General features: G+C 42.3%; 1 protein-coding gene across 2 annotated transcripts; it reads left to right on the forward strand.

The window, feature by feature from the left end:
• The first annotated feature begins 310 nt into the window (after window positions 1-310).
• Window positions 311-15,220, forward strand: LHX9 (LIM homeobox 9). 2 transcript variants are annotated; one of them, XM_059822028.1, is made up of 7 exons: window positions 311-539; window positions 1,646-1,714; window positions 1,810-1,928; window positions 3,631-3,833; window positions 4,739-5,094; window positions 10,467-10,669; window positions 11,890-12,147. In XM_059822028.1, exons 1-7 carry the CDS (start codon window positions 311-313, stop codon window positions 12,145-12,147), a joined length of 1,437 nt encoding a protein of 478 aa, XP_059678011.1. The 2 variants fall into 2 exon arrangements, with proteins under 2 accessions (XP_059678011.1, XP_059678012.1); XM_059822029.1 differs by lacking the exons at window positions 311-539; window positions 1,646-1,714; window positions 11,890-12,147 and adding an exon at window positions 15,164-15,220 and having other exon boundaries at window positions 1,755-1,928.
• Window positions 15,221-26,847: the final 11,627 nt, after the last annotated feature.

Consider the following 26,847-nt stretch of genomic DNA (forward strand, 5'->3'; position numbering starts at 1 on the left):
TTTATAGCTATTACTCTCTTATTAAAACACACACACACACATACAACACATTGATTTCCATCCAAAAGGGCTAATTACATTACTTACAGTAAATAGCAGCCCTGCTGTCCAGGGTCTAGCGTGCCAACAGAGAAAAAAAATCCCGGCTTATTTCACTTGATTGACTTCATCTTTGTGTGAAATTGTGTTTTATGAGCTGTATTCTGGCACTCGGAGGAATGTAGCAACATTCAATCTGCAAATAAAATTAATTTTAGCTACTTAGGGGGAAAGAGAAGGGAGGAAACTGGCTGCCTGAATCTTGGGTTACATGGAAGAGGTGACTCGAGGAGCCCCTGAGGATGTCTCTGGGATGCTTTGGAAAGGAAGCGGGGGCTGGGGTACTTCTTTCACTAGTCGCGCTCGGGTTTGGTGTGGAGCGTCCCCCAGGGAGCAGGGAGCGCAGAACTGCCGCCAGGAAGATCCTTCAGTAGGGATCGAGGTGTCAGGAAACAGCCGGCAGCTGTTCCAGGGAAAGGCAAGGAAGAGTGGTGTGAAAAGTAAGTAGGAAAAAGGGAAAAGGAGGGGAGGGGGAGCGGGGAGAGAGAGATCAGCCGGGAAGGAATGCATCGCCAGTCCCCCGCACACAATGATCGCTCGCAGCCCGCAGCCGGGGAGCGGGCGAGGGGAGAGAGCCCCGCGAGAGCATCCCTGCGCCGCTCCGCGCCCGCCCGCCCCGTCGGCGGCCGGGGCTGGCCCCGCAGGCTGCTCGCGGAGGGTGCCGGAGGTCCTACTGCGGGTACGGGCGGGGGTCCCGCGGGGTTGATGCTCCCCGGCGGCAGCAGGGCGGGTAGAGCCCCGGTAAGCGCTCGCTCCGCCCGGGACCTGGCGGGCGACGCCGTGCCCTCCTGCCTCCGAAGCCACCGCCCGCCGTCCCGCCTAGCCACCCCCTCCGCGGCCGCCGGGCCCGGGGCGCGGTCCGGCCGCTCCGTCCCGCCTCGGCTGCCCCACAACGGCGTTTCTCCTCCCGCCCCCCTTCCCGCGGCGGAGCCGGGAGCGGCGGTGCCAGCCCGAGGGGCCGCGGAACGCAGCTTCCCCCGGCGCGGAGCGGCGCGGCCCCGGGGGGAGCGGGGCCCCCGGGCCACCGTGCCCCTCGCCAGGCGCCGTCGCCGCCAACTCCCGGGACTCCGTGTTTGGGGGAGGTAATAAAGCCCACCCCACCCACAGCCCCGACCGTAGTGTTTGTCACTGCTTGCCCATCACTAGGGGTTGAGAGGAGTATGACAGGTCTTTGTTGTCTGAATAAAAATCAGTGGCAGCTCAAGGGAGAGGACTCCTCCTACTAAATTATCAAAAATGGGCTGGCTTTAGTCTCTTAACAAATTGGACAGAGCTCCGGAAAGCAGCAGTCCCAAATCCAACCTGCAGGCACTGGGAACTTTAAAGCAACCAGGGACTGCTGAAAATAGCACTTCTTTTTGCTTTCTTTGTATTCAAAACTATATCCTTTCCCAACCGATTCTACTGCCCCACGTCCAAGCCTCTCCAGTCAGGAGCCTCAGCTCTCCAGAACAGTAACAGATCCTTTAGCTCGCTTTTATTATTTTTATTTTTTAAATTAATTATTACATTTTCTCCCCCTTGTTTGTTTTCTGCACGTCTTCAGGAAGCCCTCGGTGCTTGTGCAAAGAGAAGCTCCTATTGCAACCTCAGTCCCTGCGCTGTGCGCCTCGGTGTAAACATTTTGGATGATCTAAAGACTGTGGGGTCTGTATATGGAAATAGTGGGGTGCAGAGCAGAAGAAAATACTTGTCCTTTCCGTCCCCCAGCCATGCTTTTCCACGGGATCTCCGGAGGCCATATCCAAGGAATCATGGAGGAGATGGAGAGGCGATCCAAGACCGAGTCCCGCCTGGCCAAAGGGGGACAGATGAACGGCCGAGAAACGGTAAGAAAGGAGCTGGCACTCTTTGAAAGGGAATCCCTGCAAGCACGGACCCGCAGCGGGACAGACCCTGGCTTCGGGGAAGAGAAAGCCGCTGCTTGCCCCTGCCCCTTCCCTGCCACCCCTTGCTTGTAAAGACCCTTCCGAGGCTCCCTGTAAACCCACCCGTAATGCTGGGTGCTGTGCTGGCCAGGCTCAGTCACACATTTGTCTGATCAATGTCGTTGCGTGCGCTCTCTGGAGTAACGGGGAAAAGTATTTTAAACCGTAACAGGGACGGTCTTTCAGTCCTTCCAGCGAAGCAGCCCTTTGCCCCTGCTCGGCTGGCTGCGGCCCCTCTGTCCCGTCCGAGCAGGGCTGCAGCTGGAGTTTCTGAGGTGCACTTTACTCTTTTGCACTCCTGGCACCTCCTAAATTAAACCGCAAACCGCGACCGCTTAGTTTTCGTAACCATTTTTGGTCTGAAGTGTGGGATTGATACAAAGAGGCACTGCTCTCTCTGAATGTTATGCCCGCCGACTACTTTGCTTAGCAGTAACATCTCCTCTTTTCTTAGCCAAAGGACCAAAGTCTCCATAAGCGTGCTAACGGGCGGCGGAGAAAGCGAGTGTCACGCTGTGTTTTGTGCAAAGCGAGATCTCCCTTTCTCCAACTTGTAGGGCTTCCGCCGATGGCGCACAAGGCTCTGCGCACAAAGTACCGGCCTGGAAAACTGCTTTAAGGCTTTGAGCCATAGGGTCCTTCCCTCCTTCTCTTAAATAAACTCCCGCTTTGTTATATGAGGGTTTGCAATGTAAATTCGACTCGCCTTTTCAATTGCTGCAAAAAAAGGGGGCGAGGAACAAAACTCCAGGTTGGAAAGTGAATGCGGAGTTGCCACTTTAAAACAGTCGCGACTTTAGAACAGGATGTTCGGGATTTTTTTCCCCTGTTAGTTTATCAGCAAACGCTGCCCCAAGTTTCACGGCAGAGCTTTTGTCTGCGCCGCCTCTCCGTCTCCCTTTGTCCCGAGCGACACTCCTCGTGGGGAGCAGATTAACGGGAACTTGCAGAACTTTGCTGATGAAAAGACGCTAGTTTTAGCTGAAACCAGCCTGTGCCACCTTTCTGTCCCAGTCCCTGGCGGGGCGGTGAGCGTTCGCGCTCACTGCTCTTCACACCGTTCACCTGTCCCCTTTCTCTTACTCCTGTTTTAGACGGCCTCGTTTTCTTTAGAGACGGGGTTGGGCTGATTCAAGCACGGGTGAAAATTTGCCGGAAAATCGGTGCAACCCTCTGCCATAAACTTTTGGTGCGGCAAAACGGTGTTTTCCTACTTTAAAATGCTGTTCTTGCGGAGCGGTCCAGGATTAAAACGCCAAAGTAACGGGGAAGCTACAGACTTCAGCTTCGGGACCTCAGAAAAGAACGGGCTCTGCTTTTCTTACTGAGGCCTAATCAGTTGCCTTCACGTATTGAAATGACATTAGATCGTTAGGGGACCTTTAATGGGATAAACACGAAAGCGGCATCGCGGTAAACACTTTCCTAGCGGGGATGGTCCCGGTTCCCCCTCAAACTACCCGCCGGGAGCAGAGAGTTTGGTCCCAGAGAGCAGCCTCTTTGTACAAGCCCCGGGCCCTGCGCAGGACCCCGTCTCCAGCCCCGACTGCCTGCCTGTCTTTCCCTCCCTCTCTCATCCCCTTGTGGTGTGGTTGTTTTGCAGAACATGCCCCCAATGAGCCCCGAGAAGCCTGCTTTGTGTGCTGGTTGTGGAGGGAAGATCTCAGACAGATATTACCTGCTGGCTGTTGACAAACAATGGCACCTCAGGTGTCTTAAATGCTGTGAATGTAAACTGGCTTTGGAGTCAGAACTCACCTGCTTTGCCAAGGACGGCAGTATTTACTGCAAGGAGGATTACTACAGGTACAGCAACCAGTCCCCGTGGGTTCAAAAGCACACCCCCTCACAAGGCGCTACGAACCGAAACGCTCTTTTCTCCACATGGGCTTTCAAAGGTAGCTTTTCGCAGTCAGCGATTCCTTAATCCTGTAAACGTGTCCCCTCCAAAAAGTCTCGCACGTTTACAAACTGAACGGATCGACAGGGCACACGCCGACTGAGCATGTGTGGCGGTGCACAAACAGGCGAAGGAGAAGACCTCGGGTCTCCCGCTGCTCTGCGGTTTCCCTCCGTAAATACCAGCGTAAGACCCAACAAAAGTTTCCCTCCGCCCGTGGCTTGCCGGTTTTCCCGCGGGCCGGGGAGCGCCCCCGGGGCTGGCGCGGCGGGAGGGGCGGCGAGCAGCGGCGGAGCCCGCGCCGCGCAGGAGCCCGCCGCCCCCTGCCCAGCCCCGCCGCCGTCCCGCGGAGGGTGCCAGGCGGCCGGGCCCCGGGAGCGGGCACCGTTTATCCGTGCGTCGCACCTTTCCCGGGGTTCAGCTCCCCGCGGCCCTTCTCGACTTTACACGAATGTCAGGAGAGCGGGGACCGATTTCCCCCCGCTCCGCCTTTCTCCACGCGCACGGGCAGCGGGAGGGCTTTTGCAAAAGCCCTAAGCGAATAGGTCAGCTTGGCAGAAAGCGCAAGGCGTTTACCCTGGGACCCCAGCGCTGGCTCCCCGGTGGCGTTCCCGACAAGCCGGAGCACCGGCACCAGGCGGGCCAGGGGCCACAGCCGGCAACAAGGGCCGTCCTGGGTCCGGGGAGGGCGCGACCCTGGCGGGGACAGGCTCCCTGCCGACCTCCGGTGGCCGGGAGGGAAGGTGGGCGGCACTGGGGCGAGGTCTGCCTTTACCTTTCTAGTTGATGCCCACTTTCCCGTTTCCTTCAGAAGGTTCTCCGTGCAGAGATGTGCCCGCTGCCACCTTGGGATCTCGGCCTCTGAAATGGTCATGAGAGCCAGGGAGTCGGTTTATCACCTGAGCTGCTTCACCTGCACCACCTGCAACAAGACTCTGACCACAGGCGATCACTTTGGCATGAAGGACAACCTGGTTTACTGCAGGGCCCACTTCGAGTCCCTTTTGCAAGGAGAATATCCCCCCCAGCTGAGCTACACGGAGCTGGCTGCCAAGAGCGGAGGGCTGGCCCTGCCTTACTTCAACGGCACTGGCACAGTCCAGAAGGGGAGGCCCAGGAAACGAAAGAGCCCTGCCTTGGGAGTGGACATCGTCAACTACAACTCAGGTGGGAAACGCACGCCGAACCTCCCTCCTGCTCCTCCGAAAAGAGCGTTCTCAGGCTTCCCCTCAGCTAGGCAGTGCGTGAGTAACTCGGCCAGGCCAAATCTTGCTTAACCATTGGAAAATCAAACAAACAGCCCTCTGAGGGTTGGAGCGTTTGCGGGAAAGCTAACAGCAGCCCTCCTCAAAGGCTGTCTTTGCCTGTTAATGTCAAACACCCAAACTTAGCCACTTCCCAGGGTAAAGACAAAAAAAGGAAAAGGAAAAAAAATCTCAACCCCAAAACCACAGCGTTCTTTCTCTATAGGAACCTCAGAGATACTGTTATCATTACTTGCGTTTTATTAGCAAAAAGCACTATGCCAGTTAGACCTCAAATTAGAAATAACCAAACAGATCAGAAAAAAAAAAGAATGAAAGTTATAGCATATGGCTCCTACAATGCCAATTCAGTATGCACATAACTCAATATAGATATTCAATTTATAGTAATTAATTCTTCAGGCTAAATTATTCTGGTTTACTGGCATATAAATGATCAAACTGTACAAGAGGCCAACGCATAAATGTTACTCCGTGTAACTAAGGCCTAACAAATGTAATTAAGGAGAGCGGTTTCTGCTCTGTCAACGGTAGGAAAGGAACAAGTCTTGCCCCATATTAAATATCTTCCCTAACTGCAGTCACTTAAGTACCCAAACCGTGTTTAAACACACAGTGTTAGGGGCCAGAGGTAAAGGAGTTTTAGGAGTGATCAAGCATTTTAAGCAGCATCTCATTAGATGGAAGACGAAAGCAGTAAGGGTAAATCCGAATTAACAAGCTGCTGACTCCAAAAATTATTTTAGTGAAACTTAAGCTCCCCATAGACGGTAACGACGAAAGAAGGGTGTGAGAAGCAAGAGTGGTGCAAGGTGTTTCCCTATGAAGTGGGAAGCCGTTCCGGCCGGGGCAGGGAGCAGGGGGCTCCTGTCTGGGCAGCGGCGGAGCGCTGCGAACCGCTGGCCCCGCCGGGGAGCTGGGAGAGGGGTCAGGGCCTCCCCTTCCAACAAACGTAGGTCGATAGAAGTGCACAGCTTTCTGCCAGGAGCTCTCCCCCCTCCACCCAAGTTCACCCCGCCGCCATTGGGATTCATAAGCAATCCTCCACCGCCCCCCCCGCAACCCCCCTCCATCCCTCCCTCCCCCGGCACCTCCTCTGGGGCTGCTTGTGGAACGGGCTGGAGCTGGGAACTGGGTAGCTGTGCAAGGCTATTTCATCTCCTCTGATGCGTAGACCTTGGAGCCAGGGTAATCACTGCGCTAATTGTTCCTTGTTAATTGAAGATGACATTGGAATCCCTGGCTACGGAGCGGTTTCCAATCAATCCTGAAAGCTGCTAAAAAAAAGGGAACCTGTAGCGCAGCCAGGGTTCATTCAGTCCCGGCTTCGCACGCTGCGTCCGCCGTACGCCTGCTCTGCGCTATCTCTGATCCGCACACCGGCACCCAAATTCCCCAGATCCCTAAATGGAAATATTTCTAGGGTCGATTTATGGTTAGAATTAGGACCAGAAATTAGGGAAAGATGAAAAGCTGTGGATATGATAACACATCCCTTAAACTTCGGGTCAGGACTCAAGAGAGATATTATTTGCGAACGCCGTCATAGCTCTTGTGTTCTAGTCTTAAAACTCTCCTTCTTTACGACAGCAGGGCATATAAGATGTACCACTGACTCCAAATGAGATTAAAAAGCACTACCCATTATGAAAATGCAGCTCACTGCATTGAGATCTCACAGAATCCTCAGGGCAACGGAGAGAAAAAAAAACCACAAACAAAAAACGAACGCTCGAATCTGATGCTTTGGACTCAGGCTAGACGGCTGAGGAATTTGATCTGTTAGGGCCGTGATTTTTTTTTTTTTTTAAAGTATTATCTAGCAATGTACAGGGTTGACACACGGTCTCGAGAAAATGCAGTTTGCAGCCAAACTGTGCATCCGGTGCAAACGACGCCGGCCCGTTGACCCACTGCGCTCCAGATCCGGGGGGAGGAAAACGAATCTCTAACAGTTACGAAATGAGTTGCAGTAGATGAATTCGCGTCTCGAAAGAAAAAAAAAAATCTCTAAATAATTGGCAGCCACTTTCCTCCACGCATTTTTCGACCCCCGCCCTGTGATTCAGTAACTGCTCTTGCACGTAATCATTTGCAAAGGGCGACCGGTCCAGAGAAAATTAAATGTTAGACACATGGCTGCCGCCTTCAGGGGGAGAAGCGGGACAGGATCTGGAGCACGACCCCATAACCCCCGCCGCAGCCCGCCGGCGGGCCCTTTCTCCCGGGCATTCGCTGCGGTACGCGCTGCGCTCCGGCGCGGCGGGCAGCCCCGGCGCAACATGCCCAGCGCGGCCCGGCGCGGCAGGTTGGGCTCGCCGGCCAGCGGTTCTCCCCTCCCGGCCCGGGCTCCCCGGGGCCTCCCCGGCTCGGACAGGAGAGCCGGGCGGCACAGGCGCAGCCCTGACCCGTGCGGCGCCTACCCGCGCTAAAGCACGCCCGAGCCGGGAGGCAGCGCTCCGCCTCTCAGCAAACTGCTCAGTCAGAGCAAACGTGTGCTCTGTTTGGTGAGGACGGCGAATTTAACTTTCCCCAGTAAACCGAGGCGGTATCCTACCGAAAGAGTCATACCCTAGGGTGTCCATATCTATCTGGCAACCCGTTATGGCAAACGAATCCGACCTTTGAAGGCGAAACTCTGATTAAGCTAACAACTTCACCAAGCTGAGCCTAAACACACGTGTGTTCACAAGCGATCCGGCGGTACCTGGCTCAGATTTGCACGCACATTTTGTTTCAGGGGAGCTGCGCACATTTTGTTTCAGGGGCCAGAATGGAAAATCAGACTCTGCTGCCGGATCTACAACAGCTTTTCTATTCTGTATTTTGTTTAGTAGTTTAATTTCTGTTTCTCAGCTCCTCGGTTGTAAAGTGGAAACACAACAGTAAATAACTCAAAATGTTATGAGGTAAAAGCCATTCATACTTGCGAGCTGTCTGGAATTAATGTGAAAAATGGAAGAAACTATTCAAAAGTACTTAAAACATTCAAGGCTTTCTCTATATTACCTCTTATATCATAGAATTAATATGTATTTTGAGGGAAACTGTGTTGACTTACAGCCCACAGGATATAGAAATGAGATGGTGAAGAAGATTTCCCTAGGAAAATATTTTACACAGCTGTTGCTCAAAGAGCTGTTTACTTTATTTCACTATATATATACGTGTGTGCGTGTGTGTGAAAAACTATGAAGAATTCACTTGAAGAATTCTTGGCAATAAAAAGCTAACTGTTCTAGCTCTTTCCAAAGCAAAATTAAACAACCCCCCCAAACCCACCACAAAAAAATGAGCAATAATGTCTTGCCCGATTTTTTGCTTCCCCTTAGCTCTCCAGGCAATAGTTTAAAACTCTGCTCTATGATGTGGCCAAACCACATAACGCCATTTCACCCACGTAAAATAGAGAGTGAGCTAATAATTGCATAAACTAGGATCGGCTGAGGATGCTTAGAGTCCTCTTCCCATTTTCTCTTGAAAATAAAAGCCAAAATAAAGTAGATTGCAGACAAAAAAGTAGATCACAGAAACAAAGGCTGTAAGCAGGAGAGAGGAGTTCGAGGAAGTTCGCGTTGCTGCTGTAAACCTGAGCCACCCGAGGAAAACAACACAAACAAGCAGCTTGCAACTGTCTGAAGTAAAATCTGAGGACTGAATTCTGGTACTCTGATTTATGTCAGCTCATAAGTTACGGCCCACGTAGTTTGACTGAAGGCAGTGTGATTGCTTGTGAAAACAAGTAGTAAATACAATCCAAATCTGGTCTGAAATTGTTTTTAAGGCAACTTTCAACTCCTGGTATTTTCAGAAGTGTCAGCTTACTTTGTTTGAGAGTGCAAATACACTTCTCACCAAGACTAGAAGCAAATCTAGCTATAATTAAATATTCACCTGATTTTCTGTCAAAGTGTTGTCTTACCAGCATCTGTTCGTGTTGACTTGTTTTATAATTCAAAAGAGAAAACACCTTCAAGAAGCTTTTTATTTTCTTTTGGTATCAAGTTGCTTTGCTTCTGTTTTTAGCACTGTCAACATCAGTCTTTCTGTATTGTGTGCTTTCCCTCTTTCTCCTTCTCTCGATCTTTTTTTTTTTTTTTTGAGAAATGGGGTCAACTAGGCCTAGTAAATAATCCAAAAACTGTGGGAAAGCAGTTCAAAAATTCAGATGAGCAACTAATGAAACTTGTTCTAGTTTACAGACATTCTAAAACATTTTTAATTAGCTGTTCTTTAATTAATATTCCCTGCTATGATGACATCATTAATTTTCTCCTGTGTGACTGAGCTATCTTTATAAAATGAGATCCTATAAGTTGGTAACCCAATTTTTTTTAAGCTGACAAGAAAAATATAGATGTCTGTCTTACTTTTTTTTTGCCAATACTGTCATTCTTTTCCCCAATATGAAGTAATGATGCCACGGTCCCCGAACAGCTGCAACTCTTGTGTACAATTCACACCCGTAATCTGAAACAAATTCATCTTTCATAGACACTTTGAAAATCCTGAATCAGGGAAAGCAGGGAAACTCTCTTAAAAAGTTTTGAGCAGCTAGTGGTTGCTTACAGAAATGTACTAAATCAGTACCAACTAAGAGCTACTGCTGACTGCGGTTGAGATTGAGTAACTGAATCAAGCCTTGATGCAACTGCTTTCTAGACACGTTTTACAGACGACGGTCTTTGAGCAGTTCATATAAACTCCCAGGCAGAGTCCAAAAGCATTTATTTTATCAGCAAAAAACCCCAGAATTTGTGCTTTCTTGATGAACTGTCACAACAAACTTTCCTGCTGTACATCTCTTTTTATAGGTGCTTGTGATTTGGGGGAAAAGCTCAGGAACATTCAAACTGCTTATTTGACCTTTATTCTTCTCTCAAGCTAAGAGTGTTTCAATGAGTGAGATTTCAAAATCTGAATGAGATTTCAAATGACTCTTTGAACGCCCAAAGCAAAACCATCACCACGGGGAAAAGACTTGTTTGAAAATAAATGCCAAAGGAGAGAGAACTTTCTAAGTCTGCCCTTAGTAGGTACAGGCCTGGGGAACATAGCATGTTTTAAGAATAGGAAAAGGTCATCTTCTGGATCCTTTTTGTCTCATTTAATTACCACATCTGTACTTATTCTTGCACCATCTTAGCCCTTCCTTTCTTGCTTGCTTGCTTGCTTCCTTCCAAACAGTATGTGACTCAAGATTTTTGCCTTGATTCATGTATCCTACATGATGCACGGCCACTAACTCTTTGTTTCATTTTGTTTATTGAACAGGTTGTAATGAGAATGAGGCAGATCACCTGGACAGAGACCAGCAGCCTTATCCCCCATCCCAGAAGACAAAGCGCATGCGCACCTCCTTCAAACACCACCAGCTTCGTACCATGAAGTCCTACTTTGCTATCAACCACAACCCAGATGCCAAGGACCTCAAGCAGCTTGCCCAGAAAACAGGACTGACCAAGAGAGTTTTGCAGGTAAGAAGCCACATCACAGGCTTGACAGAATTTTCCCCTACCCCTGCCAGTCAATAGCATTTCCCTTATGTGCAACAATAGTGATATACATAGAAATACTTTTGCTAGGTGTGTCCCTAGTGGGTGTGCAGAGGGGTATGGTATTACATGGCAGGAGTGCTGAATGTATGCCCTACCACCCCAAGGCAGCCAAAGACTAAAATGTGATTTGTAATTAGTTGCATCCTTAACATGAGGAAACTGTCTCCAGAGTCTACCAACCCAGTAGATATCCTGGGATCTGTAGTCTCTCGGTGGTGACCTTATTAAGGGTAGAGGTAGCAAATCTACTCATTTTAGACACACTGGGTGAAGCCTTTGGGCTCCCCTGAAGTAGTTAATGTGGCCCCTCAGTGAGCAGATCCCCCGATATGTAGGAAGCAAGCTTTGACCGATACGGTCAAATATGACCAGCCCGCTCCCTCTCTCAATGCCTGTTAGACAACTGTTATCATTAAGGGCCTACATAGTAAAAAGTCACTTCCCTGTGAAGGACAGACTAGCAAATTAAATTTAAAAAAATCCCTACACGGTGTGTGCTAGCTCAGTGAAGTTAAAGCAAGGTGTGCATGATATGCAGAGTGCCAAAGAAGGGCAGTGATCAAGATAGAAGGAGACTCTATTAGTGGCAATTCCTTGTCCATGTTACATGTCACCTAAAACATTTTCAGTGAATCTTAGAGAACAGAAAGACTAAGTGACCCATATCAACAATCTGTATGATAGGGATGGTGTAATTACCCCTCCTTCCTCTTCAGCCTTTTAAAATGATCAAGACAAACTTTAGGCCTTGGCAAAAATCTGCTCATTCACCCTTCGCCTCAATCTTTATCATGTGTCTTGACCTGAAACCTACCCAACCCAAGAATACACTACACGGCCATCAAGAAAGTTGCTTTCTTTGGGTGAGTGACTGAGCAGATTTTTCTTAAGACTGGTATATGCAGTCTGCACACTGGGCTGCAACGTTCCAGTGAGTGCCCATAGCGCTGGGCCTTGTATGCAGGGTCCTGCCTGTGAGAGAGTCAGTACCACCAGTAGCAAGTGAAGCTGTAGAGTGACTTAGCCGATTTGCCACACAAAAACAAACATCAAAAAATGACTTAAAAGCAAGAACAAAGACAAAAATAACCAAAACAAAACAAGCATCGGTAAAGAAATCAATTGGGATTGGTTTGCAGGTTTGGTTTCAAAACGCAAGAGCCAAATTCAGAAGGAACCTTTTGCGGCAGGAGAATGGGGGTGTCGATAAAGCTGATGGCACCTCACTTCCGGCACCGCCCTCAGCAGACAGCGGCGCACTCACTCCACCCGGCACTGCGACCACTTTAACAGACCTGACCAATCCCACTATCACTGTAGTGACATCAGTGACCTCTAACTTGGACAGCCACGAATCCGGGAGCCCCTCACAAACTACCTTAACGAACCTTTTCTAACATTTCTTTTTTTTTTTTTAATTCTTACTCTTCTTCTTTATTATTATTATAATAATTATTATTTTTATTATTTTCAAGCCTTTTTTTTAAAAAAAAATAACAAACCCACAAAATATTTGGGAAGATAAACAGCTTGATGTGTAGCATCTGCAGCCACTTGGCAAATGAGTTTGAAGTAATATGTTGCTATAATAAATGATCATTTATTGTTGTTAAATTGTACTCAAATTTTTTAAATTCATCAAATAACTGAAGAGAAGGTTATGAATCATTCTAATAAGTGCCTCTTAAAATTGTATGTTACTTATTTCCAGAACCTTGAAAAAAATGACTACTACTGCAAAACAAAAAGTTTCTTTTCCCTCCTTGATAATCAGATAAAAATCAGTTTAATTATAGCCAAAAGAATGGTGCTTCAGGATTGTATGTTCAGTTACAGCATTTAAGAACCCCAAATTTAATTTTATTTTTATAATGCATCTAAAAGTTTTGTATGATTTATTTTTTAAATGTTGAAAAATAAATACAAAATGAATTAAACTAATCATTGAAACAGTCAGACTGCAAGTGCCAGTGCTTTTTTCTAATGCATTAGTCACAAGCCTGACCCTCCCTGAACACTGGGGAGCCTCACTGGGATAGCTCAACGCTCCTCTGCCAATTCTTCACCCAGCTGGGACGTCCTTGGCCACCACTGAAAGCTGTGCCTGGATGGAGGGCTTGCAGAGAGAGACCCAGTGATGAGAGTGCATGTGGGTGAGGATGGCAGGATTAGGCTGTTGGTCTCCAAATTTGTGTCCTATACATTAAGGAGGAAAGATCCGGAACACACCCTCCAGAATGAGCTCATTCCTATAAGGATATTATTAAAGTAATAACAGCAGAATAACAACTCAAGCAAGGAGTCCTACTGATCTGAAATATCACATAGGGAGGGTTTTTCATTTTTGTCTGTCAAGCAGCTCTGATTTGGAACTAAAAAAAGATAAGTACAGTTCACTACACGGCCTTGATGCCATACCATTAAAGCAAGCAGGAAGTTGCCCAGCTACTTTAGTGAGCACAAAAATAATTTCTAAGAAGACGTATCCATGTGTACTGTTAAAATGAGTTTTTGATAAATCATACTTTTTTCCAGGGAAAATGGAAATAAGCAAAATATAATTTATTAAGATGTTTGAAGAAAATATTTCAGTACAATTTAGTCATTATTATTTTGAATTTACTTTAGATGTTTCCTGAGATTGTATCAGACACTTTGTTTAACACATGAACCTAAAATCTTTAGTTCGTTAATATCTCTAACATATACTTTAACTTTTAAAACTTTGTATAAAAGAAAAAAATGTTAGCAAAAATTTTTACAAAAATGGGAATTGGCAGTGAATAATTTTAAACCAGATAAACTCAGAAGCCTTGTGGATGCTGATCTGAATACATTTCTTAGTTTACAGTAGTGATCTTTCTTTTTTAAATTTTATTTAAGCTAAAAGTCTGAATGGTCTGGGCAGTGGTGAATGTTCATTTGTATCCTTTTATTGTAGTTGAACACCAATTAGATTGTGGAGACTCTCAGAAACAAAACCGAACAAAAACCAGTCAAGATCTATGTCTTGCTTTTAGTGGATTGTTAAGAATAACTTTGCACATATACCCCACTTTTTAGACACCATCAAATCTCTTTTTTGGTGGTCAAAGTGGCTATTTAATATATTTTAAAGGTGTCCTTTTTGGCTGTATAAATGTGTGGTTACATATTGACAGTTCACTGCCCACATTAAAGTGCATTATTGTAATTTTTGCTCAGGGTTTTTAGAAAATTAGCACAGAAAAGTAGCTTATTTTTAAAAAAAAGATGATGGAAGAGATGTTAACACTGTAATAGAAGAAAGGTGTGTTTGCCATTATATATTTAGCAAGTATGGTTATCATCTTCTACGGATATTAAATCTTGACTTTTCCTATTTCTATTACCTTATGGGCATTTACCACTAACCAGACCAAACGACCTTGGTAAGGCTGAGATCTTTATTAATACACTTTTACAGGTAAAAATATTGATACTTATAAATTTTGTTCTTTGACAGAACAATATATGGTACTAGAGATCTACTTTATTAAGTAGACTAATTAAAACTCAGTTCTACTATGTGCCTTATGATATACCTTGGGAGTAAGTTTGTGAAAAATCAGGATATATGTGTTGTTTGTTAAATTAACTGTTTTAAGCCCTTTTGACACCTCACTAGTTTTGTACTGTTTTACCTCTTATTTCTGAAACTCTTTTTATGGTGTATCCTGTTAGAGGGGACAAACATGTCATAGAAAGCAGTTGTGCACTCTTTCAGATATAGTTGATAAATCCAATAATCTTATATATTGAGCTTCGTGTTTATAGTACAGTAAGTGGTCTAGCAAAATTGTCCATGTTTCTTTGTTTATTGATAAATGCATTGTATAGAAACTATTTCCCCTAAATATTTATGGACCAAACAATTGTGATATATCCTATTAAATTTGTGTGAATAAACCATTTTGAATCTAAGGAGTTTTATTTCCCATAAGTTTTTTTTCTGTTTTGTTTTGTTTTGTTTTTTTAAATTTAAAGTCTACATGTACCAGTGCGTCTCTTTGCTTTTACGGTACCTGTGAACAATTGGTATTAAACACGGAAACACGACCTTTTAAATATTTTAAAATAGGGTTCCTTCTTAGGTTTTCAATTTCTTCATATTCAATGTATATGCTACTGCAATTTAGATTTTAGCCTTTTAATCCCCTTTTTTGAACATGCAAAGTAATGCCCCACTGATTTGATATTGAACCCCTGTCTTAGACTTCTAAAAAAGCCAGAAAACTAGCAGCTAAAGTAATTGCATGACAAATATAACCTAAAGAATATGATGAAATGAATCAAGATTTAATGCTAGGTATATTGAACACAAAATAGAATTGCAGACCCCAAAAAGCCAGGTTGCTCTGTAGTTTAATAAATTGTCACTATGATTTCTTTCAGGGAGAACAAATCATGGGGCATTACAGCCAAACATCCCGACGTTTGAAAATTCCCTAAAGTATTAAAAGAAGGGGAAAAGTTTGATCGGAAATCCACTGCAGTGAAGACAAAGACAATATTAGGTTATGATAATCATACATTTAAAAATCTATTGAGCCAAAAAATAAAAATAAAAGACTTGATGTCATTTCCTGAATGTTAACAAAACATATGTTATTTTATGGTGTCTAATTAACAGAACTGAAGGCTTCAACAAATTGTGTGGTATTAAAAACAAATTTAGAGAAACTATGTATAAAACCAGAGCAACCTGGCCGCAATCTACCCAGCCCATAGTCGAAGAAAACTTTTCTTTAAAAAAATCACATTTGTCAAGCACAAGTACTTGTAAAATAAAATCTGAGTGCATTCATTCCACTTGCTTGCTAATGTGTACTAGTCATATCTGTTAAATGGATTTTTGTAAATTCAGAGAGAACTTCTCACTCATTCGAGGTCATAGGAATCAAACCCCAGTAACTTTAGTACTATTGTTTCTGAATTCTTTTTTTTTCAATGAGACAAATCTGCATGCACTTTTCCATCTGTTACATATAGTGTACATTTCTGTATGATGAATTTCTCTTTGATGTTTCTTGTATAATAGCTTTCATTAATAAACATTTTATTTGATGCAAACATAGTTAACTTTATGTAAACACATAGATAATTGTTCCAACTAATTTAAACTTTTCTTTTGAAAAGAAGCAGTACAGTGCAGTTCCAATATGTTATATATATCTAAAATCACAAAGAATGAGGTAGCAATACTGTCGCACAGTGTAAAAATATTTCCTTTGGTGTTAACTTTTTAATTTTTTAACTTCTTGTATAAAACTGACATGTTTTAAAAAAAAATTCCCATCAGCATCAACAATAAAACAATCCCCAAACTCTTCATCAATATAAGAAAACATAAGCAGTACAGTGTGTAAAATCCTCAATGACTTTTAGAGTATTGAGGATATAATTTGTGGATCCCTGAGCTGTTTACATGGTCACTATGCAATGAGCAAGTATGTTACAAAAAGTTGGTCCTAAGATTTCCAGTCCAAATCACAGATGATTTTTACAAGCCAACAAGCAAGTGTAACAATAACCAATTCTTAGTAATGAGGTTTTGTAACTGTTAAGCAACTATTTGCAGAAAGATTTTTTAAAATATATTCCTATTTAGCTGTATAGCCAAAGCGTATGTTAAACAAATTAACATATAAAAGACTTGCCAGAAAATCTTTCATTAAGATGACATTTTTATTATATACTAATGAACCCTATGTAAACTATGTAACTTTTATGAATGATGGACATTAAATATTTCACTTACGTGTATCCTCAGCATTTTGCATGTTTTCTTAAACTTTTCCAGTTTCTGAATTCTAAAAAGAAAACCATACAATTATTAACAACATTACACAAAGTTACGTACAGATTACTGCAGTGATCTCTGGAAACTGGTAACCAAGAGCGTTCAAGCGGCAATAAAAAGGTATCATTTATTGGTGGCAATTATGGGAAGCATTGTTTAAACAACAGTTTTATAGTATGTTGTAAAGTTCTATTGAAAAAGGTTAGCATGGTGGACTTAATTCAAATCAGCTTGATCAGAAATTTAAGTATATTGTGAAATTCTTAAACTGAGCCTTATGCGTATTTATTACTGCAGAAAGTAAGTAAATGTAGGAAAGCAATTATTCGTGTCACAGCCATAATGTGGTTTCCCTCTGTTGTCCATAGGAAAATATTACAAACATTAATTATTCAAATCAGTAAAGAACTTGGTGGTGTTTAGGGCCAAGAAAAAACGATGTACTATAATTTTTCTTTTGTAAATCACTGCATTCTTTAATAAGTTGGATTCCTTCTCCGCCTGATTTAATACTTATAGACATATTTCTAGTCTAAATTATTGTCCGTGTGCTGCTTTTTTCACCTGATTTAAATTAGAAAAATAAGTTAATGAAATACTCCTTGTGAAATACTAGCTCCACTGAAGTCAATGGCAAAATCATCACTGATTAAATTAAAACCAGGACAATTTTATTTCTCTAAGTCTGATTAGAAACATTAAGGTTTGTTTTTTCTTAACAGCGCTATTCTTTGTTTGGAGATAGTCCTGCACATAGTGTTCTGATTGACCTGACTAGCTGCATTAGCCAATTCAAATTTTTTGAAAGATAAGGATCGGTCTCCCGCATTAAAAGAATAAACATGTTGAAAGGGCGGCATTATATGAGAAAGAAAATAAAGGAATAATTTCAGACAAGATTTGAGAGAATGCACGACAAACCTAGGTCTTCAGGATTGTCACAAGTGAGAAAAGTGTTTGGGGTCTTTCTAGTGGATACATATCCACGTCTAGACACAGCATTTCTTTGCACTCCTGTTCTTGAAAAATAAGTCAAATTGTGCGGTCCTAGAACATCTTACTCAGAATTACTCACCAGAGAAATGGCTTGCAGGACCAGGTCAAATGACAGAAGGCTGCCACTGCAGCCCACTGAATATGGTGAATATTCTTGCTCTGATTCCGTGGGCTTTGAGCCAGGACCTGAATGAACATGGAGATTAAATTACTCTCTTGTCTCTAAAGAAAGCATAACCTTCAGAATGAGACAGAATACATAGGACAGCCTTGCCGCTCTGTGCTTTGGACTTCATTCTTCAGAGCTGCTAATCCAAGCACCTGGCACATGCATTAAATTGACTTCAAAATATTTCTTCCTCCTTCACCCAAATACAGGACACAAATTATACTACTGGAATTTCCAGAAGCTACTGTAGTGTTGGAGACTTTATTCAGTTATTCTGCAATGTTGAACAATTCTTCTGCTCTTCTCACTTGACACAGACTCATCTCGACACATACCTATATACATATCCTTGTCTTGCCTTCAGATAACCAGTACTTTCATATTTATTTAAGTCTTTCAAACCTATAGGAAGCAATTCTCCATGCTTACATGTCCTAGCAAAGGCAGTTGTCATAATTTTTGTTTTGATACTCCTCTACAGTAAAACATTTTTCCGGAGTAATTTTTATGTTATGAATTTGTACTTTTGTACAATTTTTTACAACAATTTTTTCTTTATATAGCTTTGGACCAAAAAAATGCAGTGCTTGAAACATGTAAGTGTACAGATTATTTTGCCAGCTTTTCATGTAATATCTAGAAAAAGAAATCTACGGCAATCATTGAATTCATGGCTTGCACGTTACTGTAAGGGTATTCCCCTCTACAAATTGATTTTATCATAACAGATAATATCAAATACATTAAATTATAATTTTAACTGATTTGATTAATGTTAGAAATGATAGCCTTTTAGCTGCACTCGTTTCTGGCTCAAGTGTGCTTCTGTTTTTGGAAATGGGATTGCGAGCAAGCATCCTTTGAAATTTCTGGTATTTGCTACCGCTAGGATCAGAGGGCTGGACTGAAGGTCTGATCTATCTTGACAAAAATCAATGTTATTTTCCAGTTTGTCCTCTTTTCTAATTGGATGTTAACAGAGGATAAAAATACTGTCAATAATTATTTTACCGCTAGAAAATAAAAGTTAGATATGTTTCCCTTTTGCACTTCAGTTACACACTTCAATATAGATTTCTGAGTCTGAACAGATGCACAGTGTTTTGAATCTGTGGGACTGCTGCATGTAGCAAATAAATAATAAGGGAAAGAACAAGCTAAGAAATGGTTATCAGACTGCAAATATAAGCAGTCACTGGGAGAGATGTGATAGTTTTCTATTTATCATCCTATGAAACCTTATTTCACTATTTTCCTTGAGGAATCTGGACTTACCTGAGAGTAAACGATCAAGTAGGTTGCTGTTGCCACGTGCATCTTGATCCCACAACTGAGAAGCAATACAGGACCATCTGTAGCAAGAATTTTTCAGGAATGATTATCTAGCAAAATAACAAAGTGTTGGCCAATATACTAAAATCAGTAAAATAAAATGCAACATCAGGAAAGCTGAGAGCACTGATTACTATTATATCTTAAGACATAAACATATACAGGCTCATGATTTCTGTTTAGTTCATAGAGGATAATTAACTTTATCAAACAAATACATATCCCATCACAACAAAGAGCCATGCATGTAGTGTCAGTAGGGACAGTAAGGTAAATTTAGAAAGTAACAAACTTGGCAGCTTAGAGGTCAGTATTTTTCATCTGCAAAGATACCTGCATAATTACTGCTCGGGCTGCAGCCAGAAGTGTTAGACGATACCTTTCATTTTCTTTTCTGGCTGTCCAGCAGAGTATTTTTTGACTTCATAAGAAAAAGTGGGCTACAGAAAATAAAGCTAAATGGACACTGTAAAGTGCATGAATGGGATTGTGTGCCTTTTATGTGCCTGCTAGCACATTTGATATAAAATGCTGCTGCATTGAGGCTCTGAATATCAGTCTTAAAGAAGCTACTGCTTTCTTTCTGCTTTTTTATTTGAAGATGCCTTGCTTCTTGTATATGAGGTTACATAGACAAGCTGTAACTACATTAGCTGAAGTAATATCCTACCCCATTTAGTCAAAATTTTTCCTAATAATCAAACCCTTGGACAGATAAGTTTTTTGTGAATATGGCTGGAGCAAATTAAGAAGTTAGAGCTGCTGCTGTTCATTACAAGTTACTAGTTTATCTGCCCAGGAGTGCTTTCCACATACAACAATGTTAGAATTGTCCTGAGTGAATCCATTTCCTCTGCTGTTTAACCTGTAACAGAGCACTAACATGACACTAAATACATAGTATTCAGTGGTTCAAAACACTAATGTTAAACCGCTGTTGTTGTTGTGGATGGGCCCAAATCGAGAAGCTCTCCAAATCACAATTCACCACTAAAACAGCAGCATTAAAAGACTATATGACTTGGAGTGCTCAGATCTTTTATAAATAACATCCAGATCCCGAGATATTTTTGCCCCATTGTCTTATAACAGCAACAGATTAAAACTGGAGAACTCAAAAGTATGGCCGCGTCCTTGAATCTATTCAAACTGTCTAAATTCAACATATTTCCAGAATGGAGTGTTGCATTCTGGTGAAATCTGGAGCTTTTTGATTAAATTTCCTTGATTTCCTCATTTGGATCTGTCTGAAACAGAAAAATAGTATTTTAATGGGCTTTTAGAGTTTCTGGTCTTTAGCAAAACTGAAAAATGAAGTAATGTATAATATCAGTGAAAAAACAATTTTACAGAACTAAGATTCAGTTCAGAACAGTTCTAAAAATGTCCAGAGTTTTTTTTTTTTTGTATTTTTTATCCGTTTGTTTTTAGAAGAGAAAAGTAACAGGGAAAACCATTTTTTTGAAACATACTCCCCAATAACTAGTTTCCAAAGGCCTCTCCCTTCAGCCTCTGAAGAATTTTGCCATTAAATTGAATAATATTTTATTACAAAACCTCTTACTTCAAGCCAGCTGAATCCTCCAGTTTCTTTTACTACTTTTTTTTTCAGTATCTTTGAACATTTGTGTTTCCTCTGTATCATTTTTGCCCATGTAAAGCCAATCCATGCCGGATCGCACAGTCAGTCTTATCAGCACAGCATGCATTTGCTTATGAGATCCTTCACCGGGTATAAATGCTAGGGCTGAACATACCTTACTCCCAGCTGCTTTCCTCAAGCAACTTTTATTCCTTTTATTAATTCTTGGGCCTACATGGTCTACGTGGCACCAGTCAACAGGCCTGTGGGGCTGAGGGCACTAACGGGCCCTAACCAGGCCCACCTGGGCACCCACGGCCCGGGGCACCATTTAAGCTCGGCCCTGAGGCCCTGTTCCCCCTGAGCTGTGCCGTACCTCAGCCTGCCTCTGGGCTTGCCTTCAGCGGGGTTGCTGTGGGTCCCAGCTCTGCCCTCAGGCTGCCTATGGACCCTTGGGCAAGGTGGGCTTTCGGTAAGAAAAGGAGTACTTCATGATTTGGTCAATTTTTTTTCCTTCATGGCTCCATTTTGCAGCTGGGGTTCCTCCACCCTTCCTCATAGCACAGAGTTAAGGATGCCTGTTAAAGTTGCTTAGAAAATAAAAGCCGAAACTAGATCCTGGCCTGGGAGGTCCAGTTGCTCTTCGTGCTGCTTGTGGCACCCGCAGCTCTCCCTGGCACGGTGCTGGCTCTGTCACGCGCAGGCTGGGCCTGTACCCTGTGGGACTCGTCTGTGTTGGCTGTGCAAGAGGTGGTGGCTTCCACAGGGCCTGTGGCACCTTCCCTCCAGAACGTGTTCCACGCTCTGACAGCCTGAAACTCCTCTTTGTGAGGGGAAGGTGTAGGCCTGTGAGCCTCGGGTGGAGGAAGGGATGAAACCTCTACCCTGGCACTTGGGGCAAATGTGCTCTGGCTTCAGAGCTGCTAGGTGAAAAGAAAAATACTTACATTTATGTGTACTGAGCCTGACTTGTGACGGTGCGCTGCAGGAATTCCGTAAGGCTGCTAGCCTTGCACCGGCCCATGCAACACACTGTAATGATAATGGGCACCAGAACCCTGATAAGAAAAATGAATTTAAGCTCTTCTTTCTACTTCCAATTTGCATCCATATGCTGTGATCCTGGTTGTGGAAACATTTATGCATGTCTTTAACTTCCTTATCCTGCGTGATACCACTGAAATGTATTTAAATGGAATTATTTGCAGTATTGAAATTAACTGGAGGCATTAACCAATAAAATCAGAGTTTAGTGTATAATTTATACCAACTCTGTTTCCTTCTAAAAGACTTCAAAGATTTTTCAGGTATGTTAGTAAAGTACTAGTGAAATATCCCCATAGCTGCTGAATTTTGCCTTGTTTGTTGTCAGTTGCTTCTATTTGCTCAGAAATTAGCATTAGAATGAATGGAAGCAGTTGGATTAATGGTCAAGAGTACAAATGGTCAAAGGATGAAACTATAATTTGAATATTTTGCAAATATGTCACTGCCATATATGAAATACACTCTTCACATATGTTATTATTTTGCTGACTGGCATGGAATGAAAAGGCCTACTTTTGGTATTTCAGGTTACAACAGATGTTATTTCTTCTGTGCTTCCAAATTATGATACTTAATATTCAGCACATCTTTAAAGTACCTATATGAGACAGAGATAGCAATAAACCATGCCCAGATTTTGTTTTTTACTGCCAGTGTATAAATACAAAGCACCAGGGTTTTTAGTTTGTCTGAGCCATGAAGAGGATAAGCAAGAACCATCCTGAACAGCTTTCTAAAGCTGTGGAAAAAAGTTGTTTCAAACTCAAGCCAGTATTTCTAGGTTTTTTTGATCCTGATCTCCTCACTCACAAGTGAAAGTGGCTTCATGCTCCTTCCCTTTAGGTAAAAACATTCAGGCAACCCAAAGAAGAAAGGAGAGCAGAGTCCAACAATGTTTTCACAACAACGCTAACAGCATTTAAAGCCCAGTTCCACCCTCCACATGCAGTTCCACATGGTCACCTCAGTAGGATAATAGTTTGCCCAGAGCATAAATCCCCTTGTGTGGTGACTGTCAATTGACTCTGACTGTAAAATGCAGCGAGAGCAAACGCAGTGGTGGGAACACATGCCAGTATCTGCATCGCTGCACCCCTGCTCGGTGCTGATGCTGACATGTGTCAGAACGGAGGCTGCCATTTCCTCTCCGGCTAATAAGGAAGAATGTCCTAGGGTGGTTCTTCACCTGTAGTGCTAATGGCAGTCCTGTTCAGAGAGGTTTCTTTTCAGATCTTCCCGAAAGCTGTTATTTTTCTCTGTCCTGAGTAACGCTGTTTGGATCACTGACCAGTTACTAATGTCAAAAGGCGGAATACTAGTATGGCCATATATGATACATTTTTGAATGTTCTGTTTGCATTGTGCCATGTACAGATGAAATTCAGAATATGTGGTTTGAATCATCTGCAGATATGATCCGACCTTAATTCAAGGTAAACTTTGATTCTCTATTATTTAATATCAAAATGGAGAATAACAATAGGAGACTGAGCAGGTAAATATTTGTCTTCCCCAGAAGGAATTGCTATATGCTGTACATTTAAACTCAAACAATGGTTCATGGGATCAGCTCTTTAGAAGATAGTGTTGTCCAATGTGCAAATTCCTTTGTGGTGAATGTCAGCTAACTGTGACCTTACACATACCACTGCCACTCCTCTGTCTTTAATCAAGTTAGGCAACGATTACACTTGAGCAACCTTCAAGACAAGCTGACCTCTAGACTCCAAACTGCAGAATCTCTGTGATCCTCATTCATGTGCCCTGATTTTGCACTGCATCTTGTTTGAAAGGGAAATAGGATCACAGGTGAGTGTTCAGTTACACACATGGGCCAAATGATTGGAATCAATAATATTTGCAGCAACCCTCAAGTACAGCAGCCTGTCAAAGGGAGTGCAACAGGCATTAACCAAGTGCCTGCGTATTGCCCTTAAGAGCAAGGAATGGTGGCAGTACTCCCGCTGATCCTGGAGAACCCTTCCCTTCATGTAGGTATTTCTGTGCTACTGCTGCAGTACATGTATTATACTTAGTTTGGCACTAGTGAAAGTGAAATCCACTATACAGCACTGGGAAATAGGAATCCAAAGTTTCTTAAAAATGCTTAGTATGATGACAAATGTAACACATATATAAAATTATTATTAGACTATTATATCCCTGTGCCCCGATATTGCACTATGGTTTTCTAATGGACTTATTTACATGACTGGAACACTCTCTATGTACACTCTGCAGTAAGTAAGGGTGGTAGGCTGATACAGCGTTATGATATATGAACTCTAACCACCTATCTAACAGCATCTTCTTTCTTCAGAGACTTTTTCTGCTGCAGCTCTGAATCTTGAAACACTTGCTCTTATTTTACCTTTGCCTGTAATTGTATCACTTCAGTGAAGTTTTGCCCAAATTCACGCTGGAATTGTGAACAGGATCAAAGTCTGTGGTGTAATTAAACCCATCCCACTCACAAGAATTCAATCTCTTTTCTGAAAGCTACTTCATATATACACATATAAAATGAGTTTGCTAGTGTCATCTGTTTCCCATTGTCTAAGCTTTGAGACCTAGATATGAGGAAACATTAAGTAAAACATTTTTATTAGATACTTTTAAACTACACAAGAAAATTGAGAAAGTATTCCACAAGTAGGGCAGTAGGTTAAGTGAACTAGCCGTACCCAAGGCAGCATTTGCACCCTAGATCGTATGGTATGACAGTGAGGATGCACAATTTCAGATTTATCCAGCAATGACTACATCCAGCTGTGTTGTAATAGGTTGAACTTTGACTTTGTAGCCAAAGATGACATATTCATTCTGGAGCCTAAACCTTGGGCCCTGTGACTGTCAGCTATTCTCTCTGAAGGCTTGATTTCTCCAGAAGTCTTTTTGAAGACACTGTTGATCACTATATCTACAAAATGACTGTGCAAATGTGTGACAGTATTCTTGCAAAAATGCTACTGCATGCTTGGAATTCTAATAGTAGTGTTGGCGTCATATGCTGCATGGACTGCTAAACCTATTTTTCATCTGAATTCTACAATTTGGGCTTTCTGGATTTAGTAAATCTTAATGTTGCTCAAATTCCTATGTAGTTGCTTGATTATGCAGGTGTTTGGAGCAACCATAAAGGCTTCATGCCTCTTATGGATGCTTCACAGACCTATAAATGTGGTTAGATGAAAATTTTTCTGTGCCCTATTAGGAGGATTTCTCATTTAAAATGCCACTAGAATTTCTGGATATAGCAAAAAGACTGTAGCTTTCTATACCCTAATTGTCAGAAATATTTATCTTGTATTGGCAAGGGAAAAAAAGTCCAATTGGCCAAAGTGTGAGAAAACAAAACATCATAGTGGGGACTGTAGGCCTTTAGTGTGATGCACCATAATCTATACTTATTAATCAATTGAAAAATCACAGCTTCATGTAACATGGTAGAACTTTATCTGATTGTCAGCAACAACATATTTACAAGTAAGAATTACGATTTGAAAACAGTTTTACTATTCTTAAAAAGTTTTTTTAACAAATGTGCTAGCGCACTGGCAAGTAAGCTACTGCTGGTTTTGTACTTTATACATTCTCCTCTAAAATATGGCCAAAGGCCTTTCTCCCCAATAAAACAAATTGTGTTTGGAACTAATTTCTAGCTGATTAGTATCTCTAGAGTTCTCAATTTAGTCAATGGCTACCTATGAGTAAGTATTGGCAATGCCACATGTTTTCTTTGCAAAGAGTAAAGCCTTCCCTGTTCTGTTTTGGTCCAACTGTACATACAGCAATAACAAAACTATGATCAACTTAAATGATTCAGGGTTGAACTCATTCTGTTTCAAAGGGTCTAATCCTGTAAAGTACCAGATAAATTTCTGTGGGAGCCAAAGCTACTTAATACTATTTTTTTTTTAAAAGTAGGACAGGAAATGTATTAAATTTTCACCTAATATCTGGCCAGCATTCTATTTTCATAAAAACTTTGCTTTATGATTCTTAGTCTTTCCTGGGGATCAAAATAAGATGGTGTCTGTCTTCTGTTTTTAAATGAAAATTTAATAGGGAATTTGAGTTTAGAGGAAAACAGAGCTTCCATCTCTGTTAGTCTTCAGGCAGTATCATAATACTACTACTAATTGTAGTGGCATAGGAAGGCTTTAATAGCAGTCATTTCTCATAACTGAAGGAGAACATCTGAGCACACAACTACCCTTCATTAGCACCTTTTTAATCATTTCAGTGCCTGCAGGTTGGCATATTTTGCATTGCTCCATTAGATGTGATGGACTCATATTGAAGACAATGATCTACAGCTTTATAAAAAAATTAAAAAAAAAATCAGTTCTTTATCAGGCAACAGAGCACGGTTGACTCGAAAGGAAAAAAAAAAAAATCTAACTCCCATTTCTTCATCCATGAGAACTAAGGTGTCTCTGCCACTAGAGGGTGAGACAACTGCAAACCAAATACTTAAGTCTTAGTCATTCCTGTAGAGGGTACAAATGCACGTTAACCTGCAGACAGGACCTTTGTTATTCATATTTAGGAGAGAGATGCATGCTGTGGGCATAACAAGTACTCATATGCTTAAATCTAGAGCTTCAAAGAAATATGGGAAAAATTTGTGATAATGAATAACTGTGGAACAAAACTCATTATCTAGAAAATAGATTTTTGGGCCTTGGGAGACATAGTTACAAAAATAAGTTCTGATCTTGATTCAAGTACTGAGTCGAACTGTTCTGCTTTGAGAAAGAACTACTTCTGGCTTAAAATGTCTCCCTTTTAGTAAAAAAATCTGAAAAAAAGTTTTAGCTTCCTGCTTTCCTTTGATCTATACCATCTACACTGAAGATTTTCTTAGGTACTTTCTTGTATTTCTTTCACTTTTCTAGTATTTCTTTCCTTTTACTACAAGATGGCCTGATGGAGTTGCCCTGGTGTATTTTTCAAAACTATGAATTAGTTGTTTCGTGTAGTTTAGTATGGCTATGCATCTTGTCCAGGCAGAAAGCACTAATTGCTACTAGCATGTCCAATGTTTCTTGACTAAACATTTACAAATAAGGCATGTTTTGATGCTTGCAGAGTCTCTTAGAAGATCCTTTTCTCTGAAGACTTCCCTAACTCACAAAGAAAATATG

This window comes from Gavia stellata, chromosome 10, assembly GCF_030936135.1.
Source record: "Gavia stellata isolate bGavSte3 chromosome 10, bGavSte3.hap2, whole genome shotgun sequence".
Lineage (NCBI taxonomy): Eukaryota > Metazoa > Chordata > Aves > Gaviiformes > Gaviidae > Gavia > Gavia stellata.

Bases quoted from the DNA above. Each gene is read 5' to 3' on its own strand.
- LHX9 (XM_059822028.1), top strand. From the start codon at position 311: ATGGAAGAGGTGACTCGAGGAGCCCCTGAGGATGTCTCTGGGATGCTT. The intron at 1,929-3,630 runs GTAAGAAAGGAG...GTTGTTTTGCAG, and splicing joins AGATGAACGGCCGAGAAACG to AACATGCCCCCAATGAGCCC. The intron at 5,095-10,466 runs GTGGGAAACGCA...TTTATTGAACAG, and splicing joins CATCGTCAACTACAACTCAG to GTTGTAATGAGAATGAGGCA.